This window comes from Dasypus novemcinctus, chromosome 2 (genome assembly GCF_030445035.2).
Source record: "Dasypus novemcinctus isolate mDasNov1 chromosome 2, mDasNov1.1.hap2, whole genome shotgun sequence".
Taxonomy (NCBI): domain Eukaryota; kingdom Metazoa; phylum Chordata; class Mammalia; order Cingulata; family Dasypodidae; genus Dasypus; species Dasypus novemcinctus.
The window spans coordinates 140,234,325-140,256,069 of NC_080674.1; the positions used below are offsets into that span (position 1 = coordinate 140,234,325).

At 37.3% G+C, this 21,745-nt stretch overlaps 1 protein-coding gene across 3 annotated transcripts in view; it reads right to left on the reverse strand.

Annotated features, from left to right (window-relative positions):
* AFF4 (ALF transcription elongation factor 4) overlaps positions 1-21,745 on the reverse strand; it is a 114,945-nt gene that overhangs the window by 65,835 nt on the left and 27,365 nt on the right. For 2 of the 3 annotated variants that reach the window (XM_058278639.1, XM_058278629.2), the window contains exons 2-5: positions 17,420-17,546; positions 13,099-13,893; positions 11,691-11,735; positions 7,907-7,993 (exon numbers count right to left, since the gene is read on the reverse strand). In XM_058278639.1, the coding sequence (XP_058134622.1) occupies positions 7,907-7,993; positions 11,691-11,735; positions 13,099-13,893; positions 17,420-17,542 (1,050 nt within the window). In that variant the 5' untranslated portion in view covers positions 17,543-17,546. Of the gene's footprint in view, positions 1-7,906; positions 7,994-11,690; positions 11,736-13,098; positions 13,894-17,419; positions 17,547-18,018; positions 18,111-21,745 lie in introns of all 3 variants that reach the window. The other variant, XM_058278618.2, reaches the window with a different exon arrangement.

Here is a 21,745-nt window from a genome sequence, read left to right on the forward strand (position 1 = left end):
GCACTACACCTGTTAAAATATATGTCCCAGAGACTTAAATCTTCGGTCTGTTCATATGCCAGTTGAGCCCTAAATCTCAGAAGAGTTGTGGTTAACACCTACTCTCCATTCATTGGACTTACCCAGGACAACTAAGAAAATGATGACGATAGACAATGCCCAACCCAAAAATTGGAGTATCTATAACTGCAAGCAAAATAGTTCTTTCCATCTACCCCATAAGATCTAAGACCCCTCTCAATCTGAGGCAGAGCAAGCATCACCATCTCCAAATCCTCAAGGTTGAGGAATGAACAAACATAAGGGGGGAATGCAACCACAGACAAAGTAAACTTATTAATATTATAGTAATGGAAGAACATATAACACTGCTATAAAGACAGCAGTTATCAAAAGTTCTGAAGGAAGGGGGAGGGAAAAATAGATGGAACATAGGGCATTTTTAGGGCACTGGAATTAAGTATAAACCACAATGTAAACTATAGACCTTAGTAGCAATGCTTCAATAATTATTCATCCATTGTAACAAATGTACCACACCGTTGTAAAACAGTATTTATAGGGCAAGATATGGGAGGGGAACAGAGTGTGGTATATGGGAATCCCTTATACTTTTTTTTTGAGGTACTGGGGCCAGGGATTGATTCCCGGACCTCATATGTGGGAAGCCAGCACTCAACTACTGAGCCACACTGGCTCCTTATACATTGGATGTAACTTTTCTGTAATCTAAAACCTCTTTAAAAATAAGGTTTATTGTATTAAAAAATGAACTCCTTAAAAAAAACAACTGTCAACCAATAATTCTATAGCCAGCAAAATTATCCTTCAAAAATGAAAGAGAAACTGCCGTGCACTGCGGGAGCCTACGGACGTGCGGCCATGGTGGCCTGGCAGCCCCAGACAAGGCTTTTCCTCCTGCTTCTGGGCTGCACTTTCGCGGGCAGTGGCTGCCGGTCGGCACCGGAGCGCAATGCGAGCACAGGGAGGCAGGGCCCAGCCGGTCTCAAGTTCCCGCCAGGTTTGGATAGGACCCCCAGATAAATATTCAAACCTTCCATCTGTGCAGTTTTACATCCCTGAGAACGAATCACCACTGGAACAAAAGCTGAGAGAGATGAGACAAGAAACACAAGAATGGAATCAACAATTCTGGGCATAGAAGAATTTGACTTTCAGTAAGGAAAAAGAATTCATTCACTGGAGACTGAAGGCAAGAGGCCTGGGAGTGAGCACTGGATAAGAGACTGGTACATGGTGGCAGACTTGGCCCAGTGGTTAGGGCGTCCATCTACCACATGGGAGGTCTGCGGTTCAAACCCCGGGCCTCCTTGACCCGTGTGGAGCTGGCCCATGCACAGTGCTGATGCGCGCAAGGAGTGCCCTGCCACGCAGGGGTGTCCCCAGCATAGGGGAGCCCCACGCGCAAGGAGTGCGCCCCATAAGGAGAGCCACCCAGTGCCAGAGAAAATGCAGCCTGCCCAAGAATGGCACCACCCACACGGAGAGCTGACACAACAAGATGACGCAACAAGAAAAGAGACACAGATTCCTGTGCCACTGACAACAACAGAAGCGGACAAAGAAACAAGACACAGCAAACAGACAAAGAGAACAGACAACCGGGTGGGGGGGGAGGGGAGAGAAATAAATCTTAAAAAAAAAAAAAAAAAAAAAGACTGGTACAAGCATAACTTTGCCATCACCGTCTTCATGGGAAAAATGGCCCTGGAAAGGATTTGAAAGAGGCTTGAGCTGAGCCAGGAGAAGACCAGGAGCTAGGAGCCCCTGTCTCCAGCGCCGTGGCTGCCTAGCCTGCTCTGGGCTGCTGCCCCAAAAACGGTGCAGGCAGAACATGTGGTGAAGAGGGAGCTCATCATCTGTGTTGTCCTTGGTAATGGTTTTATTTCATGCCAAGAGCTTAGCTTGACCCTTGGTGTTTACTGTGTTTCTGGATTCCTAATTCATGAAGGGAATTAACAAGATTTGTTTTCCTCTTTCATTTCTCAACATTTGAGATTTAAATTATTGGGGTCAGTATTACTTCAGGTCAAAAATACAAGTCAAGTGTTAGGGTTCTTCTGACCCTAAAAAACGAGGTTGCCTTAAGATGCTTCTCGATCATGGCCCTATTCAGATTCAGTGTCCTTGTGTGCTGTTAGTTGTGAAGTTACAGAATAGACATTATCACAGTGATGTACTTTATGCTGCTTTCTGCAGAAAACGTGCTTGTATGATAAAATTCTAAATGCTTTCAGTGCTTCCATTTGTAAAATAAAAGTTTCTTTCCCCCTCACAAAAAAAAAAAATAGAGAAATTAAGACATTTATGTATAAACAAAACTTGAAGGAAGTCATTACCAGAAGAAGAGCTGCCCAACAAGAAATGCTAAAGAGAGTTCTTCAGGCTAAAATAAAAGGACACTAGACAGTAACTTGAATGAATAAGACAAATAAAGAACATTGGTAAAGATAAAATATACTGGTAAGAAAAAAAATCCCATTACTGTACTTTTGTTTTGTAGTTGCTTTTACCCCCCGCATGACAAGAAGGCAAATGTGTTTAAAACAGTAATTAAGATCTATTTTAATGGGTTTACAATATATAAATAATCTGAGACAATATAAAGGAGATGGGATAGAGATATAGACAGAGGGTTTATATACTACTGAAATTGTACTGGTACTATTTAGAACTATGTTCATATTCATTTAAAATGATAAATTTAATTACAACGGTAACCACTAAGAAAATAAATTTAAAATATAGAGAAAAGGAAAAAAGGGAATCAAAATGGAATACTACCAAAAAAATCAAAGTATAAAAAAGAATTAGTAATAGAATAATTAAGGAAGAAAAATCATGTAAGACACAAAAAACAAATAGCTAAATGGAAGAAGTAAACCCTTCATTATCAGTTATTACCTTAAATTTTATGCATAGAACTCTTCTTTCAAAAGACAAATTGACAGATTTGATGAAAAGCAAAATCCATGTATATAATGTATAAAAGATTCACTTAAAAAAAGATTTATTGATTTATTTATTACCTCTTCCCTACCCCCCACCCCTACCCCATTGTTTTTTCGCACTCGCTGTTTTTCTGTGTCCATTCGCTGTTTGCTTTTCAGTCTACTTGTTTTCTCTCTAGGTGGCACCGATCCTGGGACTTTCTGGAGTGGGAGAGAGGCACTCAATCTCTTTGCCACCTCAGCTCCCTGATGTGCTGCATCTCTTATTGCCTCTCCTCTATGCCTCTTTTTGTTGCATCATCTTGCTGCACCAGCTCTCTGTGTGGGTGAGCACCCTGCATGGGCCAGCTCACTGCTCTGGTCAGCTCGCTCACTGTGCAGGCCAGCTTGCCTTTACCAGGAGGCCCTGGGAATCGAACCCTGGACCTCCCATATGGTAGATGGGAGCCCAATCGCTTGAGCCATATCCACTTCCCAAGAGATTCACTTTTGATAAAAGACACAAAGATGTTGAAAGTAAAAGGGTGTGTCTTACATGGGAACAAGATAGTGGCATAAGACCCTCCAAGGGTGCTGTCTCCCACAGAGAATCACTGAACAACTAGCAAAAACTGGTAGAGCCACTGTCCTCAAAACTTCGGAAAGCAGATAAAGGTTTACAATAACTGGCACATGCCAAATAAAGAAACTAAGAAATGCCAAATTTAAAATAGCAGGAGAGGCTTGTGGTATCTTTGCTGGCCCCATCCCCAACCCCTCCCCAACATGGTGGAAACCACACCTGCACTCCCAGTAAAGGATGCTGTAATGAAAGAGAGTAAAAGACACTAGAGGGAATCAACAAGTTGTTTCTATAAAAAGATGAACAAAATGGTCAAACCTTTAATGAAGAAAAAGAAAGGACACACATAACTAAAATTAGAAAAAGAAAAGAAGAACACTATTAACAGCCCGACTAAAATGAAAAGGACTATAGGAGGATACTATGAACAACTGTACACCAAGAATCAGGTAACCTAGATGAAATCGACAAATTCCTAAAAATATGCAACCTACCTAACACTCAAAAAGAAAAGGCAGATCTCAACAAAATAATAATTAGTGAAGAGACTAAATCCGTAATCAAAAACCACCTAACAAAGAAAAGTCCAGGACCAGATGGCTTTATAGGTGCATTTTACTAAACACTCCAAGAAGAATTAATACCTATCTTGCTCAAGCTCTTCCAAAAAATTGAAAAGGAGGAAACACTCTCTATAGAATTCATTCTATGAAGCCAACATTACCCACATACCAAAGCCAGGTAAGATACCAAAAGAAAAGAAAACTGTAGACAAATATCTCTTATGAAACTAGATGCAAAATTCTTTAACAAAATACTAGCAAACCAAATCCGACAGCATAGCAAAAAAATTATACACCATGACCAAGAGGGATTTATTCCAGGTATGTAAGTGTGCTTCAACATAAGAAAATCAATCAGTGTAATACATCACATTAACAGAATGGAGAAAAAAAACAATCATGATCATCTCAATTGATGTAGAAGAGGCATTTGACAAAATCCAGCATCAAGAACTGGAAATAGAAGGAAACTTGCTCAACATGAAAAATGACTTATATGAAAAGCCTAGGACTAACATCATATGCAATAGGGAAAGACTGAAAGTCTTCCCTCTAATGTCCGGAACAAGAAAAGGATGTCCACTGTCACCACCATCACTCAACATTCTACTGGAAAGTTCTAGCAAGAACAATTATGCAAGAAAAAGAAATAAAAGGCATCCAAACTGGAAAGGAAAAAGTAAAACTTTTCTTATTTGTGGATAACAAAGCTCCCAGAGCTAAAAAATAAATTTAGCCAAGTGGCAGGATATAAGATCAACACCCCAAAACCGGCAGTGTTTCTATACACTTCAAATGAACAATCTGAAGTAATCAAGAAAAAAAAATTCCACTTAAATAGCAACTAAAAGAATCAAATAGCTAGGAATAAATCTAACTAAGAATGTAAAGAACTTATACACAGAACACCAGAAAACATTGCTAAAAAGAAATCAAAGACCTATAAGTGCAAGGATACTCCATGTTCATATATTGGAAGAAAAAATACTGTTTAGATGTCAATTCTATCCAAAGTAATGTACAGACTCAACACAATCCCAATCCAAATTCCAACAACCTTCTTTGCAGAAGTGTAAAAGTCAACCATCAGGGAAGGAGATTTGGCTCACCTGATAAAGCATCTGCCTACCATATGGGAGGTCCAGGGTTCAAACCCAGGGCTTCCTGACCCATGTGGTGAGCTGGCCCACGAGCAGTGCTGATGCGTGCAAGGAGTGCCCTGCCATGCAGGGGTGTCCCCCGCGTAGGGGAGCTTCACGTGCAAGGAGTATGCCATGCAAGGAGAGCCGCCCCGTGTAAAAATAAAAAGGACAGCCTGCCCAGAAGTGGCACCACACACACAGAGAGCTGATGCAGCAAGATGACACAACAAAAAAAGAGACACAGGGAAGCGGACTTGGCCCAGTGGACAGGGCGTCCGTCTACCACATGGGAGGTTCGCGGTTTGAACCTGGTCCTCCTTGACCCATGTGGAGCTGGCCCATGTGCAGTGCTAATGCGCGCAAGGAGTGCCATGCCATGCAGGGGTGTCCCCAGCGTAGGGGAGCCCCACGCGCAAGGAGTCCGCCCCATAAGGAGAGCTGCCCAGCATGAAAGAAAGTGCAGCCTGCCCAGGAATGGTGCCGCACACACGGAGAGCTGACACAACAAGATGACGCAATAAAAAGAAACACAGATTCCCGTGCCACTGACAACAACAGAAGCGGACAAAAAAGAACATGCAGTAAATGGACAGAGAGAGCAGACAGCAGTGGGTGGGGGTTGGGGTGAGTGGAGAGAAATAAATAGAAAGTAAAAAAAAAAAAGAGACACAGTTTTCCAGTGCCACTGACAAGAATACAAGCGGACACAGAAGAACACACAGTGAATGGACAGAGAGAGCAGACAACTGGTGGGAGGGGGTGGGGGGAAAGGGAGAGAAAATATAAAACTTAAAATAAATCTTAAAAAAAAAAAAAAAAAAAAGTGAACCATCAAATTTACATAGAGGGTAAGGGACCCTGAATGGCCAAAGCCATGCTGAAAAAGAATGAAGTTGTAGGAGTCACACTTCCCAATCTTAAAACTTATTACAAAGCCACAGTAAACAAAACAGCATGGTACTGACAAAAGCACAGGCAGATAGACCAATAGAAGTAAAATGAGTCCAGTTATCAATCCTCGTATTTATATAAAACCAACTAACTTCTGACAAGGGAGCAAAGACCACTCAATTGGAAAAGAACAGTCTCTTCAACCAGTAATGCTGAGAAAACTGATCTCCATTTGCAAAAAAATCAATTCAAAATGGGACGAAAGAGCTAAATATAAAAACTAGAACTACAAATCTCCTTGAAGAAAATGTAGGAAAACATCTTCAGGATTTTGTTAGGCAATCTCACCCAAAGCACAAACAACAAAAGGAAAAATAGATGAGACCTCATTAAAATTAAAAACTTTTGTGCCTCACAGGATTTTATCATGAAACATAAATGACAACCTCTAAAATGGGAGAAAATATTTGGGAGAAAATATTTGGGAACTATATATCAGATAAAGGGTTTAATATCCAGAATATATAAAGAAATAACAACAAAAAGACAAGCACCCCATTTAAAAATGGCAATAAAATAGCTTTAAAAAAGATATCCACTGAAGCAATGATTATAGGAATGAAAAACTGTAGCAACCTAAATGCCAAAGAAGAAAGGCTAAATAAACTAGGATGCATTTATACTATGGATGCAGTTAAAAAAATGAGATCCCTCTATATGTAGTAACATGGAAAGGTCTCCAAGACATACTGCTGACTATAAAGATAGACAATATATTTGTGTATAAGTAAAATATGAGGGAAGCAGCTGTGGCTCAATCAGATGAGTGCCCATCTACCATATGGGAGGCCCTCAGTTCGCGTCCTGGGGCCTCCTTGTGAAGGCAGGCTCACCCACACGCTGCAGAGCACCACTGGGCCCACAGACGCCACGGAGAGCTGACTCAGCAAGGTGATGCAACAAAAATAAGGGAGACAAGCGAGAACACAGAAGAGCCCGCAGCGAATGAACAGAGAGAGCAGACAGCAAGCAAGCCGCGAGGGGGGAGGGGAAATAAAATAAATAAATACAGACACAGAAGAACATACAGGGAATGGACACAGAGGGCAGACAGTATGCAAAAAGCCACAAGGAAGGGTATTAAAAAAAATAAAATATTGGAAAATTCTTACATGTAACAATAACATATAAAATATATTTAAGTACGTACAAAAAGACTTGAAAAGATACATATGAAAGTGGCTCTGGTGAAATGGGGAGCAGAATTGGAGGAAGGCTCTTATTAGGGTTCCTCATCAAACTTTCATAAAGACATTATACTCTTATTACTTGTGTAAGTAATAATTAATTATGAATAAATAAATCTGCTGATTTTACATGATCTTGCAGCTGTTGTCTGAGGAAATTCTTTCTATAGGACTTAAGTATGACTGCTATGTCCTATGGAAAGAGATTCCTCAGACAATGGTTTGAGATGCCCTTACCACCTTTAGCCTAGAATACCATAACAGTCTGCAACAAACATCAATAATGCCTTTTAAGTCTCTCCCCCATATTGCCTTCAAAGCTTCCTCAATACTTTTCAATCTGAGACACTCTCAATCCCATTACTTATTTTCCTCATAGCAATTATCACTATCTGAAAGTATCTATTTATTTACTTATTTATTATCTCCCACTAGAATGGGAATGGCAAGACTGAATTTTAAATTCATACGATTTAGTCAAGCCATTAGAGTTTTCTCACAGTATCAAAGACACATTTTATTTACTTACCTTAGTTGGAAAAGGAAATTTGGAAGGTTCTGTTTTGCATGGTGTATGAATAGCCGTTAGAGGGGGAGGCCATGAATGCGTCATCTCCTGAAATGTAATTATTACAATTTGTTTTCAACCAGGTCAAGGATAAAAATTATACAGCCACTAAAACCAGATTTGTATTTATAAATACTGGTTTCATGATTGCTCTTCCAAAATAATACATATGTCATCAATAAATATTAAGCACAATTATGTGCAAGGCAGTATGGGATAAATAATATGCACTCCTTGACTTAAAGGAGCTTACAGTTAGGGTGATGACACCTGTGAATAGTTACAGAAATCACCCTGAAATCAAAGACAAGGCACATAGTAAAATGCTACTGTGGGAGCTGGAGGAGAGCATTAATCATAATGAGAGAAGCTCACATTTACTGTCTACCTTTAATGGGCCATACACTGTGCTAAATTCTTTACATGTCTGTTACTCATTTAATACAATGACATTATGAGGTAGATACCTTTATTATCCTCATTCTCTGTAGGATGAAACTGAAGCACAAAGGTTTATTTATTCAAGGTTACACACCTAGAAAGTGATGGACGCAATTTCATCATAGGAAGTCCATGCACTGATAGGAAAATTTTGTCAGGTGGAGGAAATCAGAAGACAGACTTCAAAAGCACAGGAGAGGAAAACAGACAGGCAAGGCCCTAAGTCTGGTTTCATTCAATGCCTGCTCTCTGATCACATGCCAAATATGCCCGAGGAGTTTTGGATATGATCACAATGTATATGATAGAGAAGCAGGGCGGGAAAGATATCAGACTTAAAATAAGTAGAGGGAGTGTTTTTCTTCTGGCATTTAGTAAGCCATCAGGTAGACTAAAAAAATTCAATAAATCAAAGGTGCTATTAATTTCTAGGAATTTACCCTAAAGCTACAACAAGAGTTATGTAAAAATGCATGCTCAAAGCGCTAATAATTAAAAATGGAAATAGCCTAAGTGTCCAAAGACAGACAATGCATACAGTGGAACACCAAGCAGACATTAAAATAAGAAATTTAACTACTGATATGAAATGATGTCCACAGTATATTATTAAAGGACAAACAAAAATCATAGCCCATGTCCTAGTAAATGTTTATATATGAAAAAAAATTTCTAGAAAGATAGTTAACAATGATTACACATGTGAGCAGAAGAATGACAGAAGGCGAAACAAACAAGGGTAGTTGACAAGTCCACAGTAGCTGAACTTCTTAAAACACTCACTTGCGCTATTCCTCTGACAAAATGCTTTATTTTTAAATAGCATTTCATCTCCTGAAATAGTATTATATAGTTGATTATTTCCTACATTCTGCTCTAGAATGTTAGTTCAAAGGGCACAAAGACTATCATTCTTATCACTATAGTATCCTCAATGCTTGGCACACATTAGGTGCTCAATTAATATGCCTTGGATTAATAAATCAATATTTTTATAACAAACCTATATTTCTTCTAGAATTAAAGAAAAATATTTTAAAATAACATGACTACAAATAGCAAGAAAACACAGAAAGAATGCAGTTCTGAAGTTCCTTGCACATGGTAAATAGGGAAGGAAAATGGAAGTACACCTATCCCAGGTTTTCAATGTTGGCATTTTATACTTCAAATACAAAAACATTCTTGAGAGAAAAATCTATCTGATTATCATCAAATGATTGAGCACCTATTAATTAAAGGCCATGTGCCAAGCCCTGAACATATAAAATGTAGAATAAATGGTCAGTAACATCAAAGAGATAATTAAATGTAAAAAATCTAAGGTTTCTTCCAGGTATTAAAATTCATGCATTTTTCAGGATATGGTGGAAAAACATATGTTACCTTAGACTTTTTGTGTACATGGCAACTGAAAAATGAATGTTACATGAGATTCAAAGCAGAATTATCACTGTGGTCTGATACAGGAATTCTTCACTGGTAATCTAAGGAAATACAGAATCTAGATACAATAAGAAGAAGGTAAACACATTCCAAGAATGTCTGTATTACGGAGGCAATTAAAAGACCAGGAAAGTGTATGGCTTAGGGAAACCAGTTTGACCAAAGTAGTCAATCAGCAGTGGGGGAGGTTAGCACTGGTCTGTGAAAGGTCTAGAATGTTACTTTTGTTTTTTGGTTTTTGAAAGGATTTATTTTTTAAGAATTTATCCACCCTTCACCTAGATGGCTCTCTTGTCTGTCCCGGGGCCTCTCACATGGGAGGTAAGGGCCCAACAACCTGAGCCAGATCTCCTCCCCCTAGAACGTTAAATCTGGACTCTATTCTTTCTATGGGCCTTAGAGAGCCACTGACAATTTCTGAGAAGGAAATTAAGTTTTGAAAAACAGATTCAAGCAAAGAAGCTGACAGCAATGCAGAAAACAGATGAGTAGGGAGGCTCAGGAACAGGAAAGGCAGAGTGAGGACTGCATACTACAATTCAAGCTCAAGATGACAGAAAGGATATTTTTAAGGAATTTTCAAAGTCTAAATCTAGCTTTATGGTTAAACAGAACACGAGAGGAAGAAGTAAGAGATAATTAGGATTCTACACTTAGAAATCTGGGAAAATAGCAGTACTACTAATAGAAGGAAATAGAAGTATGGCTTTAAACATGTTGAATATGAAGAAGCAGGGAGAAATCCAAATGGAAACCTAGCTAAGAGGCAATTAAAGACACATAAGCCAAAATCCAAAAGACACCAAGGCAGGAAAGGAAAATTGAATAGCTGTTCGATAAGACCATGAGAATGAAGGACAAAGCAACTCAAAGAGAAGACTGTACCCATACTTCAGAAATTAAGAGAGGACACAAGGGTTCCCAAAAGGCAGAGAAGGAAAGACAAGAAAGGTGGACGTGAAATAAAAACAATGAAGCACAAAAGTCAAGGTAGGAAGAATGATGATTCCAAGGGGAAGGGGGGGGACAACAACAACTAAAACTCTTTAAAACAGCAGAGAACAAAAACTTAAATGAAGCCCCTTGGTAAGAGGGAAGAGAGTGGCCTTAAAGAAACAGGTTCAGCAGAACAGCAGAGGTAAAAGAGAGCTTGTAGTAGGCTAAAGGAATGAACGAGAGAGACAGACTGGAAGCAGCCAATGCAGTATTGTCTTTTAAAAGAAATGCAAGTATAAATACAAAAATTCAGTAGCTTATGAAAAACAAGAAAGTATATTATGTTGATTGACAGTTGCATCTTTTCTCTACTGACCCAAAACTTGTCACTGCCACTTCTTCCCTGGACATACCAACTTTCTTTTCTGCCAAACAGTGGAATGCAATTTTTGTGGTCAGTGTCAATTTTAAGCATATACCATTAAACACCTCAAATGTGCAGTATTCAGAGATCTTTTATTGTAGAATTTGACCGGTATATGTAGAGATGACTGAAAATCAAGCTATTCTAAATGAAATGGATTAATACATTACTGAGTGCCTTAGCACTCAAATTATTAATTGGTAAACCTGAGAATGTGCAAAGTTAAATATGGTTTCTTCCTCTTTTCAAGGCAAACTGTTGACTAGAATTTATTTTACTAACAAACATAAAACCCAACTCTTTTAAGGCAAATAGTAAACAAATCATGTGACTGGGAACCTAAGTATGAATATAAGAAGAACACAGTCTTTGTTTTTGATGGACATAATCAAGTTACACATGTAAGCAATCTGCTGTTTGAAATATAAGGGGAGTAGGGTAGGGAAGGGTGATAGAGCATCATAATTAAACAAGAGAGACTGAAACTGTACAACTTACTTTAAGAATTTCGTCCACACAGCTCACATCACCAGAAGCAGATGCCTTCAGAAGAAAGAAACATGCATTATATTGGGAGTCATTTATTATTAGATTTTTATCATCTGCTACACAGGCATAAAAACTTGATTAGAAATGAAACAAGAGTCAAAGTACTATCTATGATCACATTACTCCAAATCAGAATACAAACTAGAATCTTTGAAAAATTTACATTTTAAGGAAATTATTCCAAACACTAAAAATTTTAATGAAACTTCATGGCTTGAGAACTTAATTATATTTTTCAAAGATTTGTAAAAGTTTTATCTTTCTTATACTTAGATTAGAAAAAATGTTTTAAATATAAATTTTCAGGTGAGCAGTTTGTCAAAATATTAAAGTTTATTTACGTATGAATACAGCACGATATTGAGATACATCATTTCACATTAACAAATAAGTAGATAAATGAATATTATTGAAAGATTATTTGTCTGGAACATGATGGACATTTTACATAATCTTTCTTAAATCACAAAAGTTAAGATGCTTATTCTAAGGTACAAACAGGGAATTACAGAACCAGAATTTGAACTCGAGCATACTTCAAAGGATTACGTTGTTGAAAAAGAATAAATTACCACTGCACTGTTTTCTTGAGAGAAGTAATTAGGAGGAAAATGCCACTACAATGAGTTTATCAAGGCCACAGGGAAGATTTTCAAATGTTCTCAAAACAGCATTTTATTCTTCCCTAGCCTCTGAGCTATGAGTTATGATTTTTGGTTACTGACATTACTGTTTAATTTTTTTACTGTAAGAACTACATTAAAAGATAAAATTTCAACTATTTTACAATGAATGTTAACTTCTTTGGTTATTCTGAGTATGTTTTTGTATATAGTTATAAATACTGTAAATTTCAAACCAGCAGCTGTTTCAATTATTTAAGTATAACCAGACAAAAGGATCACAGCATCCAAACCATACATTACCATCTCCAAAAACCTGAGAAAGACCTAAAATTTACCAAGAGTCATGACATGCATCTTACTCAAGAGTATGAGCAGTAACAGAGAAGTTAATTTTTTTTTTAAACAAAAGAAAACGAGGTGCATTATTAATGCATTATTCCATCAAATTAAAAGGTGAAAATCTACGGTAGTGATGGATCATGGATCATGCTTTTGTTCTGTAACTTATTTCTCATTTTAACTTTTGAAAAAAATGAATGACATTCCCTCTATTGCCTAAGAGGGGAAGCTAAGCGCTCTATGAATCCACTTGAGAGTGACTCAGTCTTTCTTTAAGCTTTTACAGTTTTTACTTTTAAGGCGAAGAGGCAATATAAGGTCACTCATAATTTCATGGCACCTTACTTCAAATATTCACAATATTAAAATAAAGCTCTAAAAATGTAACTTACATCCAGAGGCTGGGAAGGTATTTTCAGTTTAGTGAGATGTGCTTTGCTGCTGGGCTTCAGTTCAGTCATGCTATTGCTATGGGATTGGCTGCTGTAGTGCTCAGAGGACAGCTTTGGTTCCATGGACTCCTGTCCGTCCATGGGCCGTACATAAGCAGTGGGTTTCTGTAACATTGAACTTGACTTTGACATCAATGAAGGTGGAAAAGACTGATTTGAGTGCTGTCCACTTGAAAAAGGTACACGGGAAGGAGAATCCCAGTTTGCATCAGGGTCCCGAGGTGATTTGGAACGCTGATGTTCCTTGCTATGGTGATCATTCCCATGAGATCTGGAATGACTGGAGCTTAATGAAGAAACAGCCTGCGGTTTTCCAGGACTGGAAGAGCGTGATTTGGAGTGTTCTGATCCATGCTGGCCTTTTTTCCGGCTACTACTCCCACTACTGCTATATGAGTCACGGTCATGCCTCTGGCCACTACTGTTATTGCCACTACTGCCACCTGCACTGGTCCGTTGGCTATTGTGTCCACTCTGTAAGCCTGAGGAACGTTTCTGAGATTGAGAAGTGCTGGGTGCGGGTCCTACTGGAGTCCATTTGCTACTCTGATGAGAGCTCCCATGTCTCTGTTCAAAAAAATTTGGGTTCGATTTTTCATCCACTGTTGGTGGTACTGCAGGCTTGGGAATTGCAACAAGCTTTGGTATAGATCTATCTCCTATGAAATCCTTCATTTCATCGTAGTTTCCAAGCATACTCTGAATACGACTTGATAATTTGTCTTCTTTGCTAGTCTACAAAAAAAAAAAAAGGTAAAAGAAAACTATACAATTTGCAAAATCAGAAATAAAATATGCTTCTAAAGTGACTTTCAAATTTCAAATGGAAAAGATTCCTTTTAAACTTATGCTCCCCAGTATGCCAGAGTTGGACTTAGGTGGGGTTTCCCTACACATGGCTTTTCTGCCCCTTCTATATGAACCTATAGTTAGTGCTAGAATTGATAGATCTATGTCTAAGGGACTTAAATCTTTGGGCTGTCCATGTGCCAGCTGGACCCTGAATCTCAAGGGAGTTGGAAAATCTACTCTCCAGTTCATTGGACTCACCAAGGACAACTAACAAGGAGATGATGATGGACAATGACCATCTCAAAGAACAGAGAGAGTCTGCAACTGCGAGCAAGATAGTCCCATTCATCTGTCCCATGGGATCTAATCCCCGTCTCAATTAGAGATGGAGTGGGCATCACTGTCCCAGAATCCTCAGGACTGGGGAATGAATGATGGACTAGAGTAGACTTACTGGTATTCTACTACAGACTTATTGTGATTTTAGCAATGGAAGAACTTTTATCATTGATGTGGAGGCAGTGGCCACAGGAGGTTCTGAAGGGAGGGAGAGGGGAAAAAACAGGTATAATATGGGGACATTTTCAGGACTTGGGAATTGTCCTGAATGACATTGCAATGACAGATACAAGTCATTATGTATCTTGCCATAACTTATAAAATTGTGCGAGAGAGAGTGTAAACTACAATGTAAACTATAATCCACGCTTAGCAGCAAAGTTCCAAAATGTGTTCACCAATTGCAACAAATGTACCACACTAATGAAGGATGTTGTTAATATGGGAAAATGTGGGAGGGGTTGGGAGCAGGGCATATGGGAATCCCCTATATTTTTTATGTAACATTTATATAATCTATTTTTTTAAAATAAAAAATAGATTAAAAAAGAAAAGAAAAGGGTCCTTTTAAAGGGAAGTTTTACCTCATAATTTGAGGTTAACATCTGGAAGCTAACTCCAAATACACAATTTTCATAGTGAAAAATATTCACTGAAAGTATCTAAAAGTAACCTTACTAAAATACAAATACTCTTTAGGCCACTGATAAACAATTCCAGGAGGAAAAATATCTGAATTTCATCAATAAACATACTTGCATAACAGCAAAAGTCTTTTGAAGAGCAGAAAAATTAAAGAATCTGCCTTCATGTAATTAAGTACCAGGCCAGCAGATTAATCAACTCTCATATCTGGCAGGCTAGGAAAACATCTTATTCCTTATAATTAAATATTATGGTTAGCGGTAGAAACAAAAATGTAGTAAAACAAGTTACACCTGAGTTTTTAAAATCTTAATTCCCTCTGTTTCTGTGACTCATCAAGTTAATAAAAGTCTCAAACAACAAATAAAGAAGGAAATCCAGTAGTTGATAAGAATTTAAATTCTGGCTTCTAATTGTGACCAGTAAGTTTTTAAAGTCAACAGTGCCTACTTTTAAGTTTCAGAGAATTATTCTTGGGTAATAAGAAAGTCCAGGATGTCTACAAGCTCTAGGATCCTTATTTATGAACATGGAAGAAAGAAAATTCAGTGGTTACATTAACCTGGAATGAAAACAGAACCAGGGAAGTGGACTTGGCTGATAGTTGGATAGAGCATCCACCTACTACATGGGAGGTCTGCAGTTCAAACCCACGACTTCCTCGACCCGTGTGGAGCTGGCCCACGCGCAGTGCTGATATGCGCAGGGAGTTCCGTACCACGCAGGGGTGTCCCCCGACTAGGGGAACTCCAAGTGCAAGGAGTGCACCCCATAAGGAGAGCCGTCCAGCATTAGATAGAGTGCAGCCTGCCAGGAGTGGCACTGCACACACTGAGAGCTGATGCAGCAAGAGGACGCAACTAAAAGAGATACAGAGACCCAGGCCACTGACAAGAATGGGAGCAGACATGGAAGAGCACACAGTGAATGGACACAGAGAACAGACAACTGGGAGCGGGGGTCGGGGGGGTGGGGGGGGTGGAGAATAAATAAATAAATCTTTAAAAAAAAGTTTAGAGGTACAATAGACTTGAGGGTTTAAAAAAAGAAAACTGAACCACCACTATTTGGAGGTTGTTGGAGGTTGGTATGAATCAATAATTTAAAAATCAGTCTGATTTCTTTTAAACAGAGGAAACACACTTCCATTTATAGACAATACCAAGATCAAAATCAAATCCAATTTCATTAGTGTAATTACAAAATAAATGGCAGGATGACTCATAGATTTTGGACAAAACTCTTGTTTTTTTCAACATGTCTTTTTAAATCCATAATATAAGTTTTGAGTGACACTTTAAAAAATGATAGTATGACCACCTTTAAATTGGAAAATACTTAAAAGCGCCAAATAAATGGCTTTTATAAATCTTATAAATGGTTTCTATAAACATTAAATGTAATAGGGTAAAAATCTAGGACATGTTGTACTTTAGCACTTTATCAGAAAAAACGCTCTCAATCTCATACTGTAAGCCAACAATGATCATTATCGTTGTACTATAGTTTTATTACTATTATGTACAATATAAACCTTTATAATGTAAGGAAAACAATTCAAATGAAATCCAAAGCCAAACCAAATGTTAAAGAGGCATTATGGCCACTAAAGCTACAATAGCCATGAGAAATGGTACCACATCTAATATTCTATATAATCCCAAATCAAACACAACAAATTGGTTCAAATTTATTGAACATGTCTGGAACATGTTTTATTATAAATCTTAGATTGCTGATTAAGCAACAAATACATTAGAATGAAAATCAGAGAATTTAGCCTATGATAAGAGAAAAAGGGCCAGACTGATACTGAAGATAAATTTATTCAGACATACTGTTAGTGAAATTTAATAAACTAAGTAACCAAATGGCAAGAAATAGGGAGCAAAAAAGTATTCATAAAATATTCATCTTTTAATGATGTTATACCCAAAGAGTACCTAGGAAATAGTAGATCACAGATAATGATTCATAAAAATTTTAATTCACAGCTCATAAAAATGAAATGTTTCCCTAGGTTTGGTGAATGTCTGACCAATCCAGAACACATTTTAAGAGTACAGAGTAGCAAAAAAAATTTTTTAATAATAATAATAAAGAAAAGGAAAAAAAAAAAAAAAGAATACATGGGAGGGGGCTTGAGAACGGCTTCTAGTGCCTATAATGTTCTATATTTCTTGAGCTGAATACTAATTATGAGTGTGTTCATGTTGTGAAAATTCACATAGCTCTAACCATTTGTGCACTTTTCTGTATGCAAGTATACTCCAATGAAAAGTTTACCTAAAATAAGTGAGTTTTATTTGGAGGAAAGGGAAAACCGCTAAATAGCAATACATAATAATTTTCTAATATAAAAATTCAATTTTAAAACATTTTCAAAGCAAAAATCTTGCTTTAATATCTTTAAAAATAAAAAAAATTTTAAAAATATCTTAAATGTTGCTTTATTGGAAAAACACTCAAAAGAAGGATAACTTACAACTTTGTATGGCTCAGCAAAGAGAGGAGAGCTAGGTGGGAAGGCGTCTTCACCCTGCTGAATTTCCTGATTCCGCCTTTCCCGTTCTTTCATACGCAGCACATTCCGGTCTTCACGGTTCATGTTGCTATGAAGAGAAACACAATCTTTACATCACAAGAAGAAAAGGAAAAATTAAATTTTTGGTACTGATTTGTCAGTTTAATGCTTCAATCGGAGATTCCCTTTTGACTGCCAAGTAATAACAGGCATTAGTAACTGAAGTTGGGGTTTGGTAACGGTTTAATGAATTAATACCAATAGTTCTTCCACAACTATCCAGAAAGGAAACACTAACCCAGAATATTAGGACCCACCCCCATCAAAACACCCAACAATTTTTAAAGTACACTGCTAGCTAAAAGTCAGCTAAAACTTGTACGTTCAGAGAGAAGGTAGTACAGTACTTAAACCCAAATCCTCAATATTTCGTATAAGCCTTTCACGGCTTCCTCTTCAGAAATCTAACTATTCTTTATACCAGCAGAGGTGATAAAACCCGCTCCCACTTACCACCCCCTCCCCCCAGGGTCCAGCGCTTGTCTCTACTTTGCATCTACCTTATCTTGATTTCTTTTTGTCCCAAACACAGCTTCCTTGGTGTCCATCCTTATGGCAGTTTGACCTCAGCTTTGCTGTTGCTCTAGATTCCCTAAAAAACGACATTTCTGCTCTAAATATATTAATATTTCAAATAACACCTCAATAAATGCCAAAACTGAGGCTTTCAGAAATAGTATCTAAAATTAACTTGGGTTAGTAAGAGTAGTTGAAATTATATTGAAAAAGAAAAAGTCTTTTGGAATGGGGGTAAAGCCAGTTCTATAATCAAGAGGGTATGTTCTATTTTCAGTTAGAACAAACCAAGGGAACTAGCTCATTTACAGGAGTAGGAGTTTTGGTTAAACAGACAATAATGAAGACGCTGTCAAACCCTAGGATAAGAGATTGCCAGAGGCTCTGCAATACCCATGCCTGGAGAAAGATTAAACCATAAGTCCTGGTTTGGTTTGGTATTTAAAAAAAAAAAAAAAAGTGTCCTGTTGAAGGCCAAGGGGGACAGGGTGGGCAGAATCAGGTTGCACCTATGGAGCATTTCTAGCTTTATGATTCACAAGTTAAATCTAATTGAAAAATTAAAGTCAGTCAAGATTGGGGAAAACTATAAATGTAAAATTAGAGTGGGGAGTAAAACCAGTACATTTTTGAAAACTTGTTTTAGAGGTTGAGACAATGAAAGTACACATCCAAAGATAACACTTTCTGCTTTGCACAATTTAGTATCATGCCAATACATCAATAAAATTTTTTAAAAAAGACATTCTAAGAGAAGTGTTCCAAATGTGTATTTAAGTTGCTTCTTATTTATACAAATTTCCAGTAACCTTAAACAAGAATATAAGCCATTACAAAGCATGGAAATAATGTGTGCTTTCTTTGGTCTCCCTTGTATATAGCACCATAGAAACCATAAAAAAAAATCTGAATCTTGCTTTAATGAATAAAATACTTAGGTATTCAGAGAATAACAACAAGAGCACTCATGCATACTTGAACCAACTAATAACTATTTTTAACTATCACTTAAAAAGGAAGTTTCAAGTACGTCACTTAAGCTATGGTGCTGCCAAAATAAAAACTTGTATCTGAAAAAGTACAAGGGGCATATTAATTACCAATTTCCTAAATTCAATACCTGAAAGATCAGAAAACAACAGAAACACCTTTTAAAGTATGATTTAATTTCATATATTTAACAGCATTGATATACCCATTCAAGAAACATGTGTTTCTATTGCAAAAATAGAGATGAAGTTGCTGAAGATTCCCACAATAAAATTCCTTCTATAATCCAATGCCACAGAAATCTTGTTTCCTTTATTCCAACAACTGAAATCCATTCAGCTGAGTATTTCTTTTTTTAATAAAGGCTTCCAGGAAGCTAAGAGCTATAACAACTGATTTGCTTATAATAACAAATATCTCACAATATCCTATTTGTATCTCTTTTCTCTTCTTTATCTGCCTTATTTTCATATCTAATTTATGATTTGTATTTTTCTCTTGTGTCTTAGAACATCAATTATCTCTAAGATAAAATAAAGTTTGCCCAAGAGGAATGATTCCAGTAATTTGCACTCCACTAAAATTAACATGAAATTTAAATAAGTCAATTTGAAGGATACTTTGTTGTAAAGACAAAAATTATTTTATAGCATGTCCCTCAGCATATGTCTATGTATTGTACTGAAAGTGAAGTAGTTAAATTAGTTAAAATTAACTAATTGCTACATCACAGTTCTCCAAATGAAATTTTCGATTTCTTAAGATAAATTTTAAGTTTTAAGTACCCATTAAGTACTTATAGTAGGTTGAGACATTAATTCTAAACATTCTAAAGACAAAAAGAACTGCAAAGAGATCTTAAAGTTTATTTCTAGGTTTGTTGTTCATAGTGGTATGGTATAGCAATTTCTAAACTAGTTTGTGTTTAACACTGAGCAAATGAGTAAATACACTAAGACTTTTGGGAACCAGGAATCTTAACTGTGGGAGAAGAGAGATATATAGAATGGAATAAGGAGAAAAAGCACCTTTTTATGTTAGGAATTAGAAATAGTACTGTGAACTCACGTTTAAACACATACATATACACACACACACAGTCTCTAGCTCTGTCCTTTGAAAGAATCAAGGAGCAGTGATATCCCAGCAGAAAGGAGCACACCCATCATTCCAGATGTTGATTTCCCCACTAAAACTCAAACTTCTCCAAGAAATAGTGAATTCTGGGACTTACAGTATGGAAAGTAGAAAGTGAGTCTAAAACATCTTGTAACAGTAAAAAAAGTTCTCAATGAGGCCCATGAACCAATCTGAACAGACCCTCACTGGTCAAATTTAGAAATATTTTAACACCAAAATGGATAATTACAAGAATGGAATATAACCCCATAAAAAAAATCCCTCAGTCCATAGTAATAAAAAAAAATTAAATAAAAAAATAAAGCAGGGAGGAAATACCCTTCTCTATAGAAGAATACTGTAGCAGTTTGATATGGTTATGAATTCCAAAAATAGATACTGGATTATGTTTGTAATCTGATCTATACCTGGGAATAATTAAGTTATGATTAGGGCTTTGAATGGGCCACGCCATCAGGGCACTGAGTCCTCCCACCCCTTGGTGGGTGGGGATTCAGAGATAAAAGGCATGTCAAAGGACAGAGTTGAGGGTGATGTTGGAGTTTTGATGTTGGAGTGTAATGCTGAAGTCTTAAGCTGGAGCCCCAGGGAGAGAGAGATGTTCACTTAATAGTCTACAGCTGACCTTGTGAAGAAAACAAAGGCACTGAGGCCAGAGGAACCCAGGAAGCCTGAACCCTCGCAGATGTCGGCAGCCATCTTGCTCCAACATGTGAAAATAGACTTTGGTGAGGGAAGTAACTTATACTTTATGGCCTGGTATCTGTGAGCTCCTACCCCAAATAAATACCCTTTATAAAAACCAACCATTTTTTTGGTATTTTTGCATCAGCACCCCTTTGGCTGACTAATACAAATACCAACTAATAAATGCAGAAGAAATAAGAGAATTAGAAAATCTTTTAGTTGCAGCCACTAAAGTAATAATTCAGACAAGAATCATCAATGGATACTTAAAACCACTGGATGAAAATTTGGGGCGAGGGGAAATGAGATACTTCATCAAAATATCCAAAGACTACTTATTAATTACAGAGTAATTGTTAAATAGTTATATAGTGAACACCACTCTTAATCAGGCCTAACTTAACATCATCAGCAATGGGACAAAATGGTATCCTGTGCTTCCTGATGTGATGCACTGAAGACACATCACCACCTAAATAGTTTTCCTGATAAAAATATTTAACCTACCTCTAATCTAGGGAGACAAACCTAAACTGAGAGAATTATGCAATACTGGCTTAAGTTCTTCAAAAATGTCCACACCGTGAGACCAAAAAAAAGGCTGGAGAATAGTTCTACATCCCAGAAGACACAACTAAATGGAAGAAATGATCCTCATTTCCTAGATCCTGGATCAGGGCGGGGGTTAGATAGTGTGACAACCATTATTGGGGAGCTTGGGGAGATTTAAATTTGTATTTCAGATAAATCATATCAATGTTAAACTTCTCAAAGGTATGTGGGTTGTGAAGAAGAATGTCCTTGATTTTTAGGAGATATATAATGAAGTATACAGGAGTGAAATGTCATCATGCCTGCCAATTCTCAAATGGTTCTGCACCTACCCAAATATAT